Source organism: Medicago sativa, chromosome 7 (assembly GCF_051527215.1).
Source record: "Medicago sativa cultivar Bolivia chromosome 7, Bolivia_mono, whole genome shotgun sequence".
In the NCBI taxonomy this organism is placed as follows: Eukaryota; Viridiplantae; Streptophyta; class Magnoliopsida; order Fabales; family Fabaceae; genus Medicago; species Medicago sativa.
The window spans coordinates 85544735-85559468 of NC_140755.1; the positions used below are offsets into that span (position 1 = coordinate 85544735).

At 35.7% G+C, this 14734-nt stretch overlaps 1 protein-coding gene, 1 long non-coding RNA gene and 1 other non-coding gene across 3 annotated transcripts; 2 read left to right on the forward strand and 1 right to left on the reverse strand.

The window, feature by feature from the left end:
- Positions 1 to 3034: 3034 nt before the first annotated feature.
- On the forward strand, positions 3035 to 9597 carry LOC146909579 (pentatricopeptide repeat-containing protein At4g33990-like). Its single transcript, XM_085729724.1, is given in 7 exon segments — positions 3035 to 5568; positions 7888 to 7914; positions 7917 to 8113; positions 8115 to 8205; positions 8259 to 8534; positions 8749 to 8884; positions 9195 to 9597. Coding segments are annotated over 7 exon segments (3339 nt in total). The 5' UTR covers positions 3035 to 3185; the 3' UTR covers positions 9424 to 9597.
- A 1807-nt stretch (positions 9598 to 11404) lies between these two features.
- On the forward strand, positions 11405 to 14307 carry LOC146909580 (uncharacterized). The gene is made up of 2 exons (XR_015020345.1): positions 11405 to 11726; positions 12998 to 14307. It is a non-coding gene; the product is annotated as an uncharacterized LOC146909580 (long non-coding RNA).
- On the reverse strand, positions 12056 to 12275 carry LOC146909581 (small nucleolar RNA U3). The gene has a single exon (XR_015020737.1). It is a non-coding gene; the product is annotated as a small nucleolar RNA U3 (small nucleolar RNA).
- Positions 14308 to 14734: the final 427 nt, after the last annotated feature.

Below are 14734 nucleotides of genomic sequence, written 5' to 3' on the forward strand. Positions count from 1 at the left end.
CTTTAGCTTGCCTCTGAACATGCGACACCGCAAAGTCGGGTCTATTAAGTAAGAGACGTCTACCTTGAAAGACAAGGTCTCCAAATTCATTTAGAGGAACCTTTGTGGAAGAAATAACATCAAATAGAGTTTTGCAATTTGTTTCAAACAAAACAACGTGCATTCCGTTTGATATGACCACTTTGATAAGCCCGTGGTTTCGGCTTCTAGAATCGTGGTCGATGAGTAAAAATAATATGATTTTTCAAGCAATAATAGTCTCCCGTGGAATCTTTAAAACACATAGGGGGCGTTTGTTTGGGAGATAAAAAATGCATTCCCGGGAATAGAGAATGAGAATAAAACATTGCCGTGTTTGGTAAAAAGGAACATAAATGATATATCCAGGAATGAATAATACCTGTGAATTTATTCTACCTAAAGTTTAGCTATTTTTATTCCCATGAAAAAGGTTTGGGAAAATTGAATTCCTAGGAATGATAACCCACGTTCTACTATTTTTTTAGCAAAAACCCACGTTCTACTATATAACCAACTAATACCCCCTATTTTACCATTTAATCTTCCCACATCACACGCCGCCACATCATTCTTTGTAACTCAACATCTAAAACGATTTTTTTAGCAAAAACCCACGTTCTACTATATAACCAACTAATACCCCCTATTTTACCATTTAATCTTCCCACATCACACGCTGCCACATCATTCTTTGTAACTCAACATCTAAAACGATTTTTTTAGCAAAAACCCACGTTCTACTATATAACCAACTAATACCCCCTATTTTACCATTTAATCTTCCCACATCACACGCCGCCACATCATTCTTTGTAACTCAACATCTAAAACGATACATCAACGTCCTTTGCCGCATCACACGCCGCCACATCATTCTTTGTTTGTCACATACACTTTTGTAATCGACCGTATGGACCAAAACTTGGCCGCATCACACGCTGCCACATCATTCTATGTTTGTCACATACACTTTTGTAAGTGACCGTATGGACCAAAACCAAAACCTTTATAACCATCCTCACACACTATTTGGCAATATTTTCAGAACTTAAGTAATTGATAATAAGGACTTGTTAATGTTATTAAATTTGAAAACTAAATACAAATGATAATAATACCATACCATTCGCTTCCAATGCAAACGATGAGGAATTGACCCACCAGTGTGAAGAGATGCTCCACTCCAGCCAGCCATAGACTCGCAATTTCTTTTTGTGAATAGAGTTTTGCAATTTGTTTCAAACAAAACAACGTGCATTCCGTTTGATATGACCACTTTGATAAGCCTCGTGGTTTCACTTCTTCTAGAACCGTGGTCGATGAGTAAAAATAATATGATTTTTCAAGCAATAATAGTCTCCCGTGGAATCTTTAAAACACATAGGGGGCGTTTGTTTGGGAGATAAAAAATGCATTCCCGGGAATAGAGAATGAGAATAAAACATTACCGTGTTTGGTAAAAAGGAACATAAATGATATATCCAGAATGAATAATACCCAGAATTTATTCTACCTAAAGTTTAGCTATTTTTATTCCCATGAAAAAGGTTTGGGAAAATTGAATTCCTAGGAATGATAACCCACGTTCTACTATTTTTTTAGCAAAAACCCACGTTCTACTATATAACCAACTAATACCCCTATTTTACCATTTAATCTTCCCACGATGACTTAAAAGTGTAGCTAATGATTTTTCTTTCTTTTTTTTTAATTAAAAAACAATTTATATTTTGACAAAAATCCCAAGGGTTTAAAATGGTAAACAAATACTTTCTAAAAAATTCGTAGGAATATAATTTTCATTATTGTATTCCTGGAAAAGTTCATTCCAATGCTTTATTTTTTCATCCATATAACAAACACACCCATATTGTATCCCTTGATGGCGTTATTGTTGAAAGCAACGGCGTCCACATTACATTTAATCATACCGGCTAGGGGTTTGCTCCAATTACGAAAGACTTCAGCTTCTTGTAATGGTAACCTTGCTCTTTGCATGCAACTCCACTCATTAAGTGTGTTTTTTGCTCGAGTAACAATGGATGCCGGTGTGGTGTTAGAGGTTTCTAGAAGCTTTGCGTTCCGACTCTTCCATAGACTCTAAATGTGGAGTGTGAATGCACTATTCAATGAGCTTGATGATAGTAATATTTGGTGGTAAGGATGAGAAATATGATATGATAACTAGATGTAATATGATAGTTGGATCATATTCGGTTTGACTATTGATGAGAGTTTCTAATACATTATATATCATATTTTAATCATATGTTTATGTTTCGATGCACCAATAAAATATGACCATTTACAAATCCTATTTAGTTATTCCCTTGTGATTTCTATCCTAAATCTAGGCCGATTCGTAAACAACCTATCGTATTTAGGAAATAGAAATATTATTTTGCCCTCACCGTTGCGCCTCTCTTATTATTTCGTGTCTTAACATCTTGCTTCGTGTTCTCTACATTTGATTTTATATGGAAATAGATGATCATTTTTTTTTCGGTTTTGGTCTCTTTAAATCGTAACTCAACATCTAAAACGATACATCAACGTCCTTTGCCGCATCACACGCCTGCCACATCATTCTTTGTTTGTCACATACACTTTTGTAACTGACCGTATGGACCAAAACTTGGCCGCATCACACGCTGCCACATCATTCTATGTTTGTCACATACACTTTTGTAACTGGACCTTATGGACCAAAACCAAAACCTTTACAACCATCCTCACACACTATTTGGCAATATTTTCAGAACTTAAGTAATTGATAATAAGGACTTTTTGTTTTTTGACAGAGATAATAATGTTATTAAATTTGAAAACTAAATACAAATGATAATAATACCATACCATTCGCTTCCAATGCAAACGATGAGGAATTGACCCACCAGTGTGAAGAGATGCTCCACTCCAGCCATAGACTCGCAATTTCTTTTAGTATTTATTTAAGACACACTTTTGTATTTTAAGGACTCCCAATGTGCCTTAAATTGTGAAAATGCAGAACTGGTATTATTCACTTCAATTTCTATCTCTAACTCTAAAACGCTACGCTCTTCCAACCAAATTGAATCATTTTAACTGAACCCCTTTTTCTCAAATTTACGTCGCACCAAGTCGTTATATTACCTTTAAAGTTGGTCGATTTCCGGCCACCAATGCTTTCTCTTCTCAAATCAGCTTCTAAGGTTTACAAATCAGCTACAACTTCTCTACAAAAAGATGCTGATTTCAATGCTTTATTCAACTCCTGCGTCAATCTTAATGCTACCAAGAAGCTTCATGCTCTTCTTCTGGTATTTGGAAAATCTCAAGACATTGTTTTATCAACAAAGCTTATTAATTTGTATGTTACTCATGGTGATATTTCATTATCACGTTCCACATTTGATTTTATTCACAAAAAGAATATCTTTTCCTGGAATTCAATTATATCTGCTTATGTTCGATTTGGAAAATACCATGAAGCTATGAATTGTGTCAATCAATTGTTTTCAATGTGTGGTGGTGGTCATTTACGACCCGATTTTTATACTTTTCCTCCTATATTGAAAGCTTGTGTAAGTCTTGTTGACGGCAAGAAAGTGCATTGTTGTGTTTTTAAGATGGGTTTTCAGGATGATGTATTTGTTGCTGCTTCATTGGTTCATTTGTATTCAAGGTTTGGTGTTTTAGAAGTTGCACATAAGGTGTTTGTTGATATGCCGGTCAAAGATGTGGGTTCTTGGAATGCAATGATATCGGGGTTTTGTCAGAATGGAAATGCAGCGGGGGCTTTAGGTGTTTTGAATAGGATGAAAGATGAGGGGGTGAAGATGGATACGGTTACGGTGGCGAGCATACTTCCTGTGTGTGCACAATCGGATGATGTTGTTAACGGGGTGTTGATTCATTTGCATGTGTTGAAGCATGGGTTCGATGGTGATGTTTTTGTTTCAAATGCTTTGATTAATATGTATTCGAAGTTTGGTAGGTTGCAGGATGCACAAATGGTTTTTGATCAAATGGAAGTGAGGGATTTGGTATCTTGGAATTCTATAATTGCTGCGTATGAGCAGAATAATGATCCAAGTACTGCACTAAGATTCTTTAAAGGGATGCAATTGGGTGGAATACGGCCTGATTTGTTGACGGTTGTGAGTTTGACGTCAATTTTCAGTCAGTTAAGTGATCAAAGGATTAGCAGATCTATTCATGGATTTGTTATAAGGCGTGAATGGCTCGATAAGGATGTCGTGATTGGAAATGCACTTGTAAATATGTACGCGAAATTGGGATATATGAATTGTGCACATACAGTTTTTGATCAGCTTCCAAGAAAAGATACAATTTCATGGAACACATTGGTCACAGGTTATACTCAAAATGGTCTTGCAAGTGAGGCAATTGACGCTTACAACATGATGGAAGAGTGTCGAGATACAATCCCAAATCAAGGGACTTGGGTGAGCATTATCCCAGCATATTCCCATGTTGGAGCTTTGCAGCAAGGGATGAAAATTCATGCGAAACTAATAAAAAACTCACTCTACTTGGATGTCTTTGTAGCTACCTGCCTAATTGACCTCTATGGAAAATGTGGGAGGTTAGAAGATGCAATGTCCTTATTTTACGAAATCCCACGGGATACTTCAGTTCCTTGGAATGCCATAATAGCTTCTCTGGGGATTCACGGTCGTGGAGAAGAAGCTCTGCAACTTTTCAAAGATATGCTAGCTGAAAGGGTAAAGGCAGATCATATTACCTTTGTATCTTTGTTGTCAGCTTGTAGCCATTCAGGTTTGGTTGGTGAGGGCCAAAAGTGCTTTGATATTATGCAGAAAGAGTATGGGATCAAGCCTAGTTTGAAACACTATGGCTGCATGGTGGATTTGCTTGGCAGAGCTGGGTATTTGGAAAAGGCGTATGAATTAGTGAGCAATATGCCTATACAACCAGATGCATCCATCTGGGGTGCTCTTCTCTCTGCTTGTAAAATACATGGAAATTCAGAATTGGGTACAATAGCTTCAGATCGCTTATTGGAAGTTGATTCGGAGAATGTTGGCTATTATGTTTTGTTGTCAAATATCTATGCAAATACCAAAAAATGGGAAGGAGTGATTAAAGTAAGATCGTTGGCCAGAGATCGAGGGTTGAGAAAAACACCTGGGTGGAGCTCTGTTGTAGTTGGCAGTAAAGCTGAAGTCTTTTATACTGGGAACCAAAGTCATCCAAAATATACAGAGATATACAAGGAATTAAAGGTTTTGAGTGCCAAAATGAAGAGCCTTGGCTATGTTCCGGATTATAGTTTTGTCTATCAAGATGTTGAGGAGGATGAAAAAGAGCAGATTTTGAATAGTCATAGTGAGAGATTGGCCATTGCATTTGGAATTATCAGTACCCCACCAAGAAGTCCCATTAGGATATTTAAAAACTTGCGTGTTTGCGGCGATTGTCATAATGCAACCAAGTATATATCTAGAATTAGTGAGAGGGAAATCATTGTGAGGGACTCAAACCGTTTCCATCATTTTAAAGATGGGATTTGCTCATGCGGTGATTACCGGTAAAAGTTACTAATTTATGGGAACTTGAAAAGATTTTTCCGTATCACAACCAACATATATGCATTGATCAAAAGTCTATGAGGCATTCTCACAAAAACTTTTTTTCAACAACTTTAAGTTTCTTCAAAGCTACAACGAGTGTTAACTTTTAAGGAAGAGAACACAATGTATTATTTAGATATAGCTTGACATCATAGAATTGTACATATTTAACACATTTATTGAGTACTATAAAATTAAGATTGGAAGGAAGAGAACACAATGTATTATTTAGATAGAGCTTGACATCATAGAATTGTACATATTTAACACATTTATTGAGTACTATAAAATTAAGATTGGAAATAAGGGCCAGTTTTATCTCCGATCACATCCTGTTCAAATGAAATAAGGAAGGGCCGGATATTGAAATTGATTAGGTTTTTGCTATTGCTGGTTTCTCTTGTGTTTGGTTTATTCTTTTTGCTGGTACAGGCGAAGCTGGTACTCGGCTATTATTGAAATTGATTAGAATTTTGAAAGACATGCACACAAAAAAGGAGGCTCGTGGTCATATGTGACGGAATGAATATGGAAGGGATTTGTGTAGCTATTGCTGGTTTTCTTTTGATGCTGTAGCTTTTTATATTTATATTGTTTAATGCCTATATTCCAACTGCCTTTTTTGATGTTCATGGGCTGGAGAAAAAGGGACTGATCATATACTGCTTGCTGGCTTTCTGCTACTGGTGTTGCAATTTGTGCTCTTGTTCTGCTGATTTGATGTTTAATGTTCTGTTGATGCTATTGTCTTTGTTGCTGCGGACATTAATGTATTTTAATGGTGTTAATACCGATGTAGTCATCCTCCTGATGCTGTTGTTGGATTGCTATGTCTTTGTGCTGATGTTGCTGTTACTTAAGTTGTTTTTTGTTAATGCTAAACATTGTGTTCATAGGGGCTGAGAAAGGTCCGCCATTGCTATCTTGGATGAATGTGTCCCAGAACAAGCTCCGACATTGCTATCTTCTTCTTCTTCTTCTTCTTTCTCTCTGAAAAAGGAACAGGTGAAGAAAATGGTGGAGAGAAGAAGAAAACCTCTAATTCTATGTTCCACCAAAAATCTCATCAATTCCGTATTGAAATCTTCAAATTCTTCAATCAATGAGAATGAATTCCCTAACTACAATTTACCAGTTGGAATTCTTCGATTCTCCAATAAATTTCCTTCTTTTGTTCACTCTGCACTCATTGCTCTCTCTACTTCTCTTCTCAAAACACTCTCCATCACTTCTGGTTCACCGGTAATTCATTCCAATAACACTCTCTTTTCTAAATTCTCAATTTTTTTACACTGAGGAATCACCATTTTAGTTATTGGAATTGTAGTCATAGAATAATTTGGTATCAAAATTTAGTCTTTCATCATTTATACTCGGTGTAGATTGACTTATCTGCTTATCTACTGGGATAAATACTTGTGAGACTGTTTGTAGAGCTTAGGAAAACAACTTGCAACTTATATAAAAATAGTTTGACTTTATGGGCACGTTTGAATTGACTTATTTTTGAGCTTATGAAAAATAGCTTATGCAAAGCTTTTATGTTAGTTCATAATTTCTCACTAACGAAAAGTGTATCTTCATAAGCTGTTTTTTTTTTTTTTTATAAACTAGCTTGACAAACTTATGTATAATAATAGATAAAAGCTTATTTATTTGCATAAGCTTTTTTGCGTAAGCTAAAAAATAAGCCAATCCAAACAGGCTATATATAAGCTTATTTAGTGGGAGTGTGTTTCCATAAATTTGTTTAGTGCTTTTGTTTATCTTTAGTTTATGATATAGGTTCATCATAACTAATTGATCGATATTCTTCAATTTTAAGGACTAATTTGTTATTTCGTAAATTTGGACACAAATTTTGCAGACACTTATGATTTTTTAGTGCAAAATGAGGACTTGCTCGAGTTTTTGTTAAAATGTATTGATTTTGAATTTTCTCAGGTTCTGGTCAAGAATGCTGAAAGTGAAATGAACACACAGAGGGTTGCAGTGGCCATTCCTCTTGACCCTCCAAGCAGCGACACCACTACCCTTGATATAGATCACTCACCACCCGCTTCTTCTAGAATAATGCTTGTTTTTCCTTCTTGTGATTTCCCTCTCAATGGCCCCTTGTTAAATGGTGAAATTGCTTATTTGTCTCCTCTTTTGGCCTTTAATCTTAACTTGCACATTTCATGTTTGAAATCCATTATCCACAACGGCCAAAATGCTTTGTCATCTTATTTCAAACCTCAATGTCAAGTGGGTGATGAGGATGCAGCTAAAAGCATCGAGGACTCTGACATTAATAAGAGTTAAAGCCTCTCGCTCAACCTCCCAGATTTGCCTCCCTTCTGAGGGTTGCTTTTGTGAAGATACCAGAATGTGGCATCCTTGATTCCATTAAACCAATTTCAGAAGTTGAATCCAAAGAACGGCAAGACATGATTGACTTGGCATTGCAGAAGTACTTTGAAATTGACAGATATTTGTCAAGCGGGGATGTTTTTGGAATTAGCATTAGTTGGAACTGTAATTCCAGTATTTGCATTCCTTGTAACCAAAAAACACAAAAGAACGAAAACATTATCTGCTTTAAGGTATCTTTATCTCTTCTCTCTCATATTTTTAAACCTCAAGAAACTGTATCAGGTTCTTTGTTAGAGTGTAACTTATATCTTCAGGTCATTGCTATGGAACCATCAGATGAACCAGTTCTTCGTGTCAATAAAACCTTAACCGCTTTGGTGTTAGCAGGGAGTTGCCCATCCGCCCTTCCTCCAGATTTGTTAACTACTGGACCAGAAGGGCCTGTACCTTTGCAAATAGACACAGTGAAGATCTTGGCTTCAATACTCGCACCGACTTTATGTCCATCTGCCCTCTCTTCCAAGTTTAAAGTTTCAGTGTTATTATATTGCTGGGAAGGTGTGTTCTATATTGCCTGGCTTTGTTTTCTAATAGAATTGGTATTTATTTATTTTTTCTTCACATTCTTCATAATGGATCACCACTAGGTATCCGTAGTTGCTGTTGTTGTTGCAGTTTATTTAAAATATGTATTCGCGGCTTGAAAATGTCAAATATATGGTGTGTTTGGATTGGCATTGATTGTGCATATTTCCTGAACATAATTACGCAGGTTGTGGGAAAAGGACTGTTGTTAGATATGTTGCTCGTCGACTGGGCCTGCATGTGGTGGAATATAACTGTCATGATCTAATGGGCTCCGGTAGAACATCTGTTGCTCTAGCTCAAGCTTTCAAGGCTGCTCAAAGGTAACATTTAGAATACTAGGAATGATAAGAAGTTAGAACACACATTATACCGAGAACTTTGTTCCTGCAAAAAAATTATTTCGGCACGGGTCAGCGCACATACTTAGCTATCAGGACAGGAACATATATTTCATTAATTTACTACCTTCTTTTTTCTCCTCAGTAGTTCTTCTCTGCACTTAGATTTATCCACCTTCCTCAGTTTTTCACCTGATTGTGTTTGGCTATGAGAAATTTAAATGTTCAATGTTTTGGATATGTTTTTCTGTCCAAACTTCTAGTATGCTCATATGGGATTATATTGTTACAGATACTCTCCAATAATACTTCTACTTAGTCATTTTGAGGTTTTTCGAGATTCGCAATCACCTGAAGTTTCACAAAATGATCAAAGAGGAAATACATCTGAAGTTGCATCAGTTATTAGGAGATTCACTGAGCCAGTTGGTGAACATAGTGATAGTAACTCCCTGGTGAAATCAAACGGTGAATTTGTAAGATTTAACGTAGTTGTAACCTTCTATTTACTTTTTTACTAATGCACAACTTAAAGTATATAGATAATTTTCTCAAGATGTGTGCATTACTTTGTAAATATATATGACTGAATTTTCATGCTTGTTTTGCCTATGTTGCACTAGCAACCTATACAAACATTGTATCAGCTAAGGTTTGGGTAACAATAAGACTATATATGTTGATCTAATTCACAATTTTTTTTGCTTAGTGTTCTTGTTTTAATTTTAACCTAGAAAAACTATAAGAGAAACTATTAGGAAAGATTTATATGCTAATGAGTTGGATCCAAATATAGTTTCGGATAGAACATTATGGCGTAATTTGTTCCATGTATCCGACTCCACTTAGTGGGATAAGGCTTGGTTGTTGTTATTAAGTGCTCATTATACAGCACACTAGTTTTTTAGTGTGTGTGTGTGTGTTAAAAGTTTTGGAATTGGAAGAGAAACGATCGATGTCTTAACTTGATTAAAACAAAACTATGATACTGATTTGAAGGAAAGAAAAGTAAACGTAAATACTTTATTGGAACTCACTTGTATTGGTATTGTCTACTTCTTGAGTTTCACAAGTACTTTAACTTATTTACAACATTCGCTCATTGTACCTTTTACAATGAAGTTGATCGAAACAAATTTAGTGCATATATTAATTAATTACATGCCGTAGATATGAATACATTTTTGTTAGCAAAAGCCAATCTAGTTTATATCATTCATAGAGAATTGTTCAATCATTACAGGAGCATTATAAAAAAGGCGGGGACTAACATAGAAAACAGATGCTCTCGCTAAATGATGAGCCACCATATTCGTAATCTCATAGCAAGCAGCACTTTATAGTTCGGGTGGTGGGATAAAATTTGGTTTCAAAGGGAAATAAGTATCTCAAATTCTGATACAGCAATATTTCTGCTATGGACGGTATCCACTACAATTTTACAATCAATCTCAATAGCAACCACTGCAATGCACATGCAGTCCGTGATGTCTGGGCCATGCAAAAACTGCTGTCACGGTTGTGTATCACTGAAGCACAGCCAACTTTCTGTTGCTGCTGGAAAAAGGCGCCGTCCATATTGCATTTTAAGTAACCCAGAATTGATCTGTGCCATTTGGATGAATGGAGAGAATGATCAGTTTCACTTTCATAAGAGCAAAGTATGGTGCATCTCACATGGTGTAAACCCAACAACTTAAAAATTCAAATTATTTTTTGCTATAAAAAATATGAGTATTTTAATTTGAGGTTTTGATGTTGTTGTTGGAAGAACAATATGAGTTTATGGGTTTTGGATGGTTTGGCTTTTTTGATGAAATTTTTGGGTTTTTGATATTTTTTTTTAGTAAAAATGGATAACAATGTTAACGGAAATGATCAAACTCGGAAAAAAAATAAAGAACTAAAATGTTACTTAAAATAAGGAACCATATTTTCTTTTTTTGACAAGATAAGGAACCGTATATGTAATTTTGTTTTTTAACCAATGTCTATTTTTAAATTTTTTTACATTTACCTATGTAATCAATTGCATAAATAACACTATCATCAATTATAAAATTATCAATTTTTTTCTAAAAAATTTTAAAAAAAATCTTTTGACCCATGACCCACTACTCAAAATCAAGATTCAAACCTAATTCCTAAATCCATCCTTTTCATCAACATATAATTTTTCAACTAGAATGAAAAATCCTAATTTTCAACCCTAATTTTTCTACGAGACTATTATTGCTTGGAAAATCAGATTATTTTGACCAAAAACAAAAACTCTATATGATGCTATTTCTTCCATAAAGATTGCTCCAAATGAATTTGGAGACCTTGTCTTTCAATGTAAAAATCTCTTATTTAATAAACCCAAATTTGTAGTGTGGCATCGTTAATTATAAATAAAATGAATTAGTTTTGAAATTAAAAAATGACATAGGAATAAAAATATTATTTTCTTTGTTTTTTCTTCATAAGTATAAATAGGTAGTTATGTACCCAAAAACAAAAGGGTAATTAAAAAGGGTTAACTTTTCTACCCTTGAAGTTGTTACGTGGCAACTCTTGTACCACTACATAGTCGTCTCAAATGCCATGATGAACCTCAACTCAAGTAGCAAAATCACTTTTACTGAACCGAAAAATGGAACCATACTCCCTTTTACTGTTTCCACTTTCTCAGTTTTACAAACAAACTAGGTGATCACTGTAAAGGACAAAGAGCTTGAAGCTTTCATGGATCATGCATGATAGAGAGTTGGGGGACTCAAGGTCAAGCACATGCAACATTTTCACTTTCTCTTGTCCAGATTACTGTCCTTTGGAGTTTAAGGTAAACAATGTCATTCAAAAAATCCCCTTCTTGTCTTTTTCCCAAACAAAAAATAAATCCTGGGTTTTCATGTGTGAGAAAAAAACAAAACAGATTTTAATTGGTTTAAGAATTTTGTTTGGGACCTGTTGATAAACATAGTTTTTTAAAAAAAAAAAAAGTAATGGGTCTGTAAGAGCACCGTGCGACCACCCCAGGCAGCGTGTGGCTGAGAACGATCATCTACAGCACAAAGATGATGTCTCAACATGAGAATCATCTCAGCCGTTAATCACGCTCTGATCGCACGGTCTTCGTTCATCATCCAGACTAAAAAAAAAAAAGTAATGGGTCTGTAAGATCACCGTGAGACCACCCCAGGCAGCGTGTGCCTGAGAACGACCATCTACAGCACAAGATGATGTCTCAACATGAGAATCATCTCAGCCGTTAATCACGCTCTGATCGCACGGTCTTCGTTCATCATCCAGACGTATGTTCCTGTCTCCTTAGAAATCAAGGACACAGTAGTACGATCCTATAGAACAGATCCTGTTCAAGTAAGGTCGTGACCAATGCTTCACGCGTGTCTTTTATAAACACTTGAGTTTGTCTTGTTTCAAACGATGTGGGACTAAAAACTTGTTTCTGTTGTGTTGTGTGGTAGTAATACACTAATACTTGCTTATGCAAATGCTTTTGACTCTTGAAGCCATTTCAGCTTTAAAACAAAGTTTGTTCAACTGAACTTAGTGCAAAATCATTGCTGTGATGCATCAATAAGCGTAACAGAGAGCATTTGCAAATCTTGGTTAGAAAACATGAGAAAGCTTATGTTTATTGAATAGCATAATAACTGGTTTCTATGTTGATATTTGGAGATAGATAGGGAATCCTCTTACGGAGTTAAATACTGATCTCAACTCAACTCAAGACCAGAGCTCTTCTCGTTAGTTTTAGTGCTTCAAATTTGACTGTTTTACAGATGCACAAAATTTACTTAAGATGTTTGCATTACATAGCAACCTTAACAAACATTGCATCATCTAAGGTTAGGGTAATAATAAGACTATATATGTTGATCTAATTGACAATTTTTTTGCTTAGTGTCCTTTTGTTATGATATGTCATTCACAATACTTGCTCGAGTCATGGTACCTTTTACAATATGAACTTGATCCAGCAAAATTCAACGCATTTATTAGCTAATTACATGTAGATAAGAATGCCTTTTTTGGAGCAAAAGCCAATCTAGATTATATCATTCATAAAAAAATGTTCAATCATTACAGGAGGATCATAAAAAAGGTGTGGACTAACATAGAAAACAGCTGCTCTCGCTAAATGATGAACCACGAGATCAATCTTACTGCTATGGATGGCATCCACTGCAATTTTTCAATCTATCTCAATAGCAACCACTGCAAAGCATATAGCAGTCAGTCCCATACCCTTTCCTTGGTGAACTTCCGAATAAACTCAAAGTCCATGATGTTAGGGCCATACTAAGACTGCCGTTTCAGTCATGCATCACTGAAGCACAGCCAAATTTCTGTTGCTGCTGGTAAAAGGCGCCGTCTATGTTGCATTTTAAGCAACCCGGATCTGGTCTGTGCCACTGGGACTCTACTGTATTGTTCATGCCGTCGGCTTAATGCTGATGTGCATTCCTCAAGTTTGCTCAGCTCCAATCTTGTAATACTGCTGTTGCTCGATAGATAGATGATATGTGAAGCATTCTCTTGAGTATTATTCCAGCAACATTCATTCTTTGATTTCCACAACCTCCTTAAGCACATAGAGAACATTTGTTGATCTTTTAGAAATTAAGAGTTCCAACAGGTTTAGAAACACAATGCTCGAATCTTCGTCTGCTGCAAGCACAGGTTCAAAAATCTGCCAGTACTTAATTTTCTCCCAAACAGATTTTGTAACTTCACATTAGAACATAAGGGGGCTAGTTGTTACAACGAGCACACATGAGTGGACAAAGGACGCCTTATTGGGTAATTGGTGTTTCGTTAGAAGCACATCGTCGCCTAGCCTCCAAAGGAAGATCTTGATTTTAGGAGGTAGCTTTAGATTCCACTGGAAATTTCAGTCTCCCGGCATTGTTAAAGCTGTCGAGACAGTGAAGTGCTTCATGTTGAGACTATATGTGGTTTTTACCGTGTAGATTCCAAATGCGTTGATCAGTGGCTGTGTATCGGAGAGAGGGATTCTTGAGATGCTTATAATACCGTGCTCATTGAATATTGCTGACTGCATGTTTAGGTTCCAACTTCTAGTGTTTTCATCGATGAGGTCATTTGCTGTTAAGGCTGCCAACCTGTCCTGCATTGGTGTACTAGGTCTATGATTTGCTTAGTTGCGAATCCAAGGCTCTTACCATACATTGATATGTGATCCATTTCCAATTCTCCACCGATAACCTTGCCTTAGGTGATCATCTTAAACATACTAAAGCATGAATGTAAAATCATAAACTATCAATGAATTTTAAAATACCAACAAATTTGTATATATGTATCACAAGCTTTATTGTAAAATCCTTTGTTTAGAAATCTTGAAACTAATTTCCCAGTTTATTATTCTTTATCAACTTCATTTTTTTCCTTGTGTTTCTATTTTCCCTATACTTGCTAATACTATTGACATTTTCCAATAGAGTTTTCCATTATGACTATCAAGAAAGACAGGTTAATACTTAGAGCACAACTCGTCTTGAATAGAAATGTCATAATGCATATATGAATTGCCTTTAAACTCAACCTTTATTTCAGGTAGCAGGAGGATGGACACAAGCATCTCATGTAGCTTCCCTTTCTCAGCCAGAGAGATCAATTGTGTTATTTAAAGCATTTTTGGAAGAAGAGACATTGAAAATTAGATATTATTTTAAAACGTTATTGTTATTAGTATGATAACTAGAAACACTCCTTATAAAGTAGCTAATTATTGATATTTGATAATCTTTTGATAGTCACTCTTCCACTGTAAGTCTGTAACATTGATGATCTTCGGCAAAT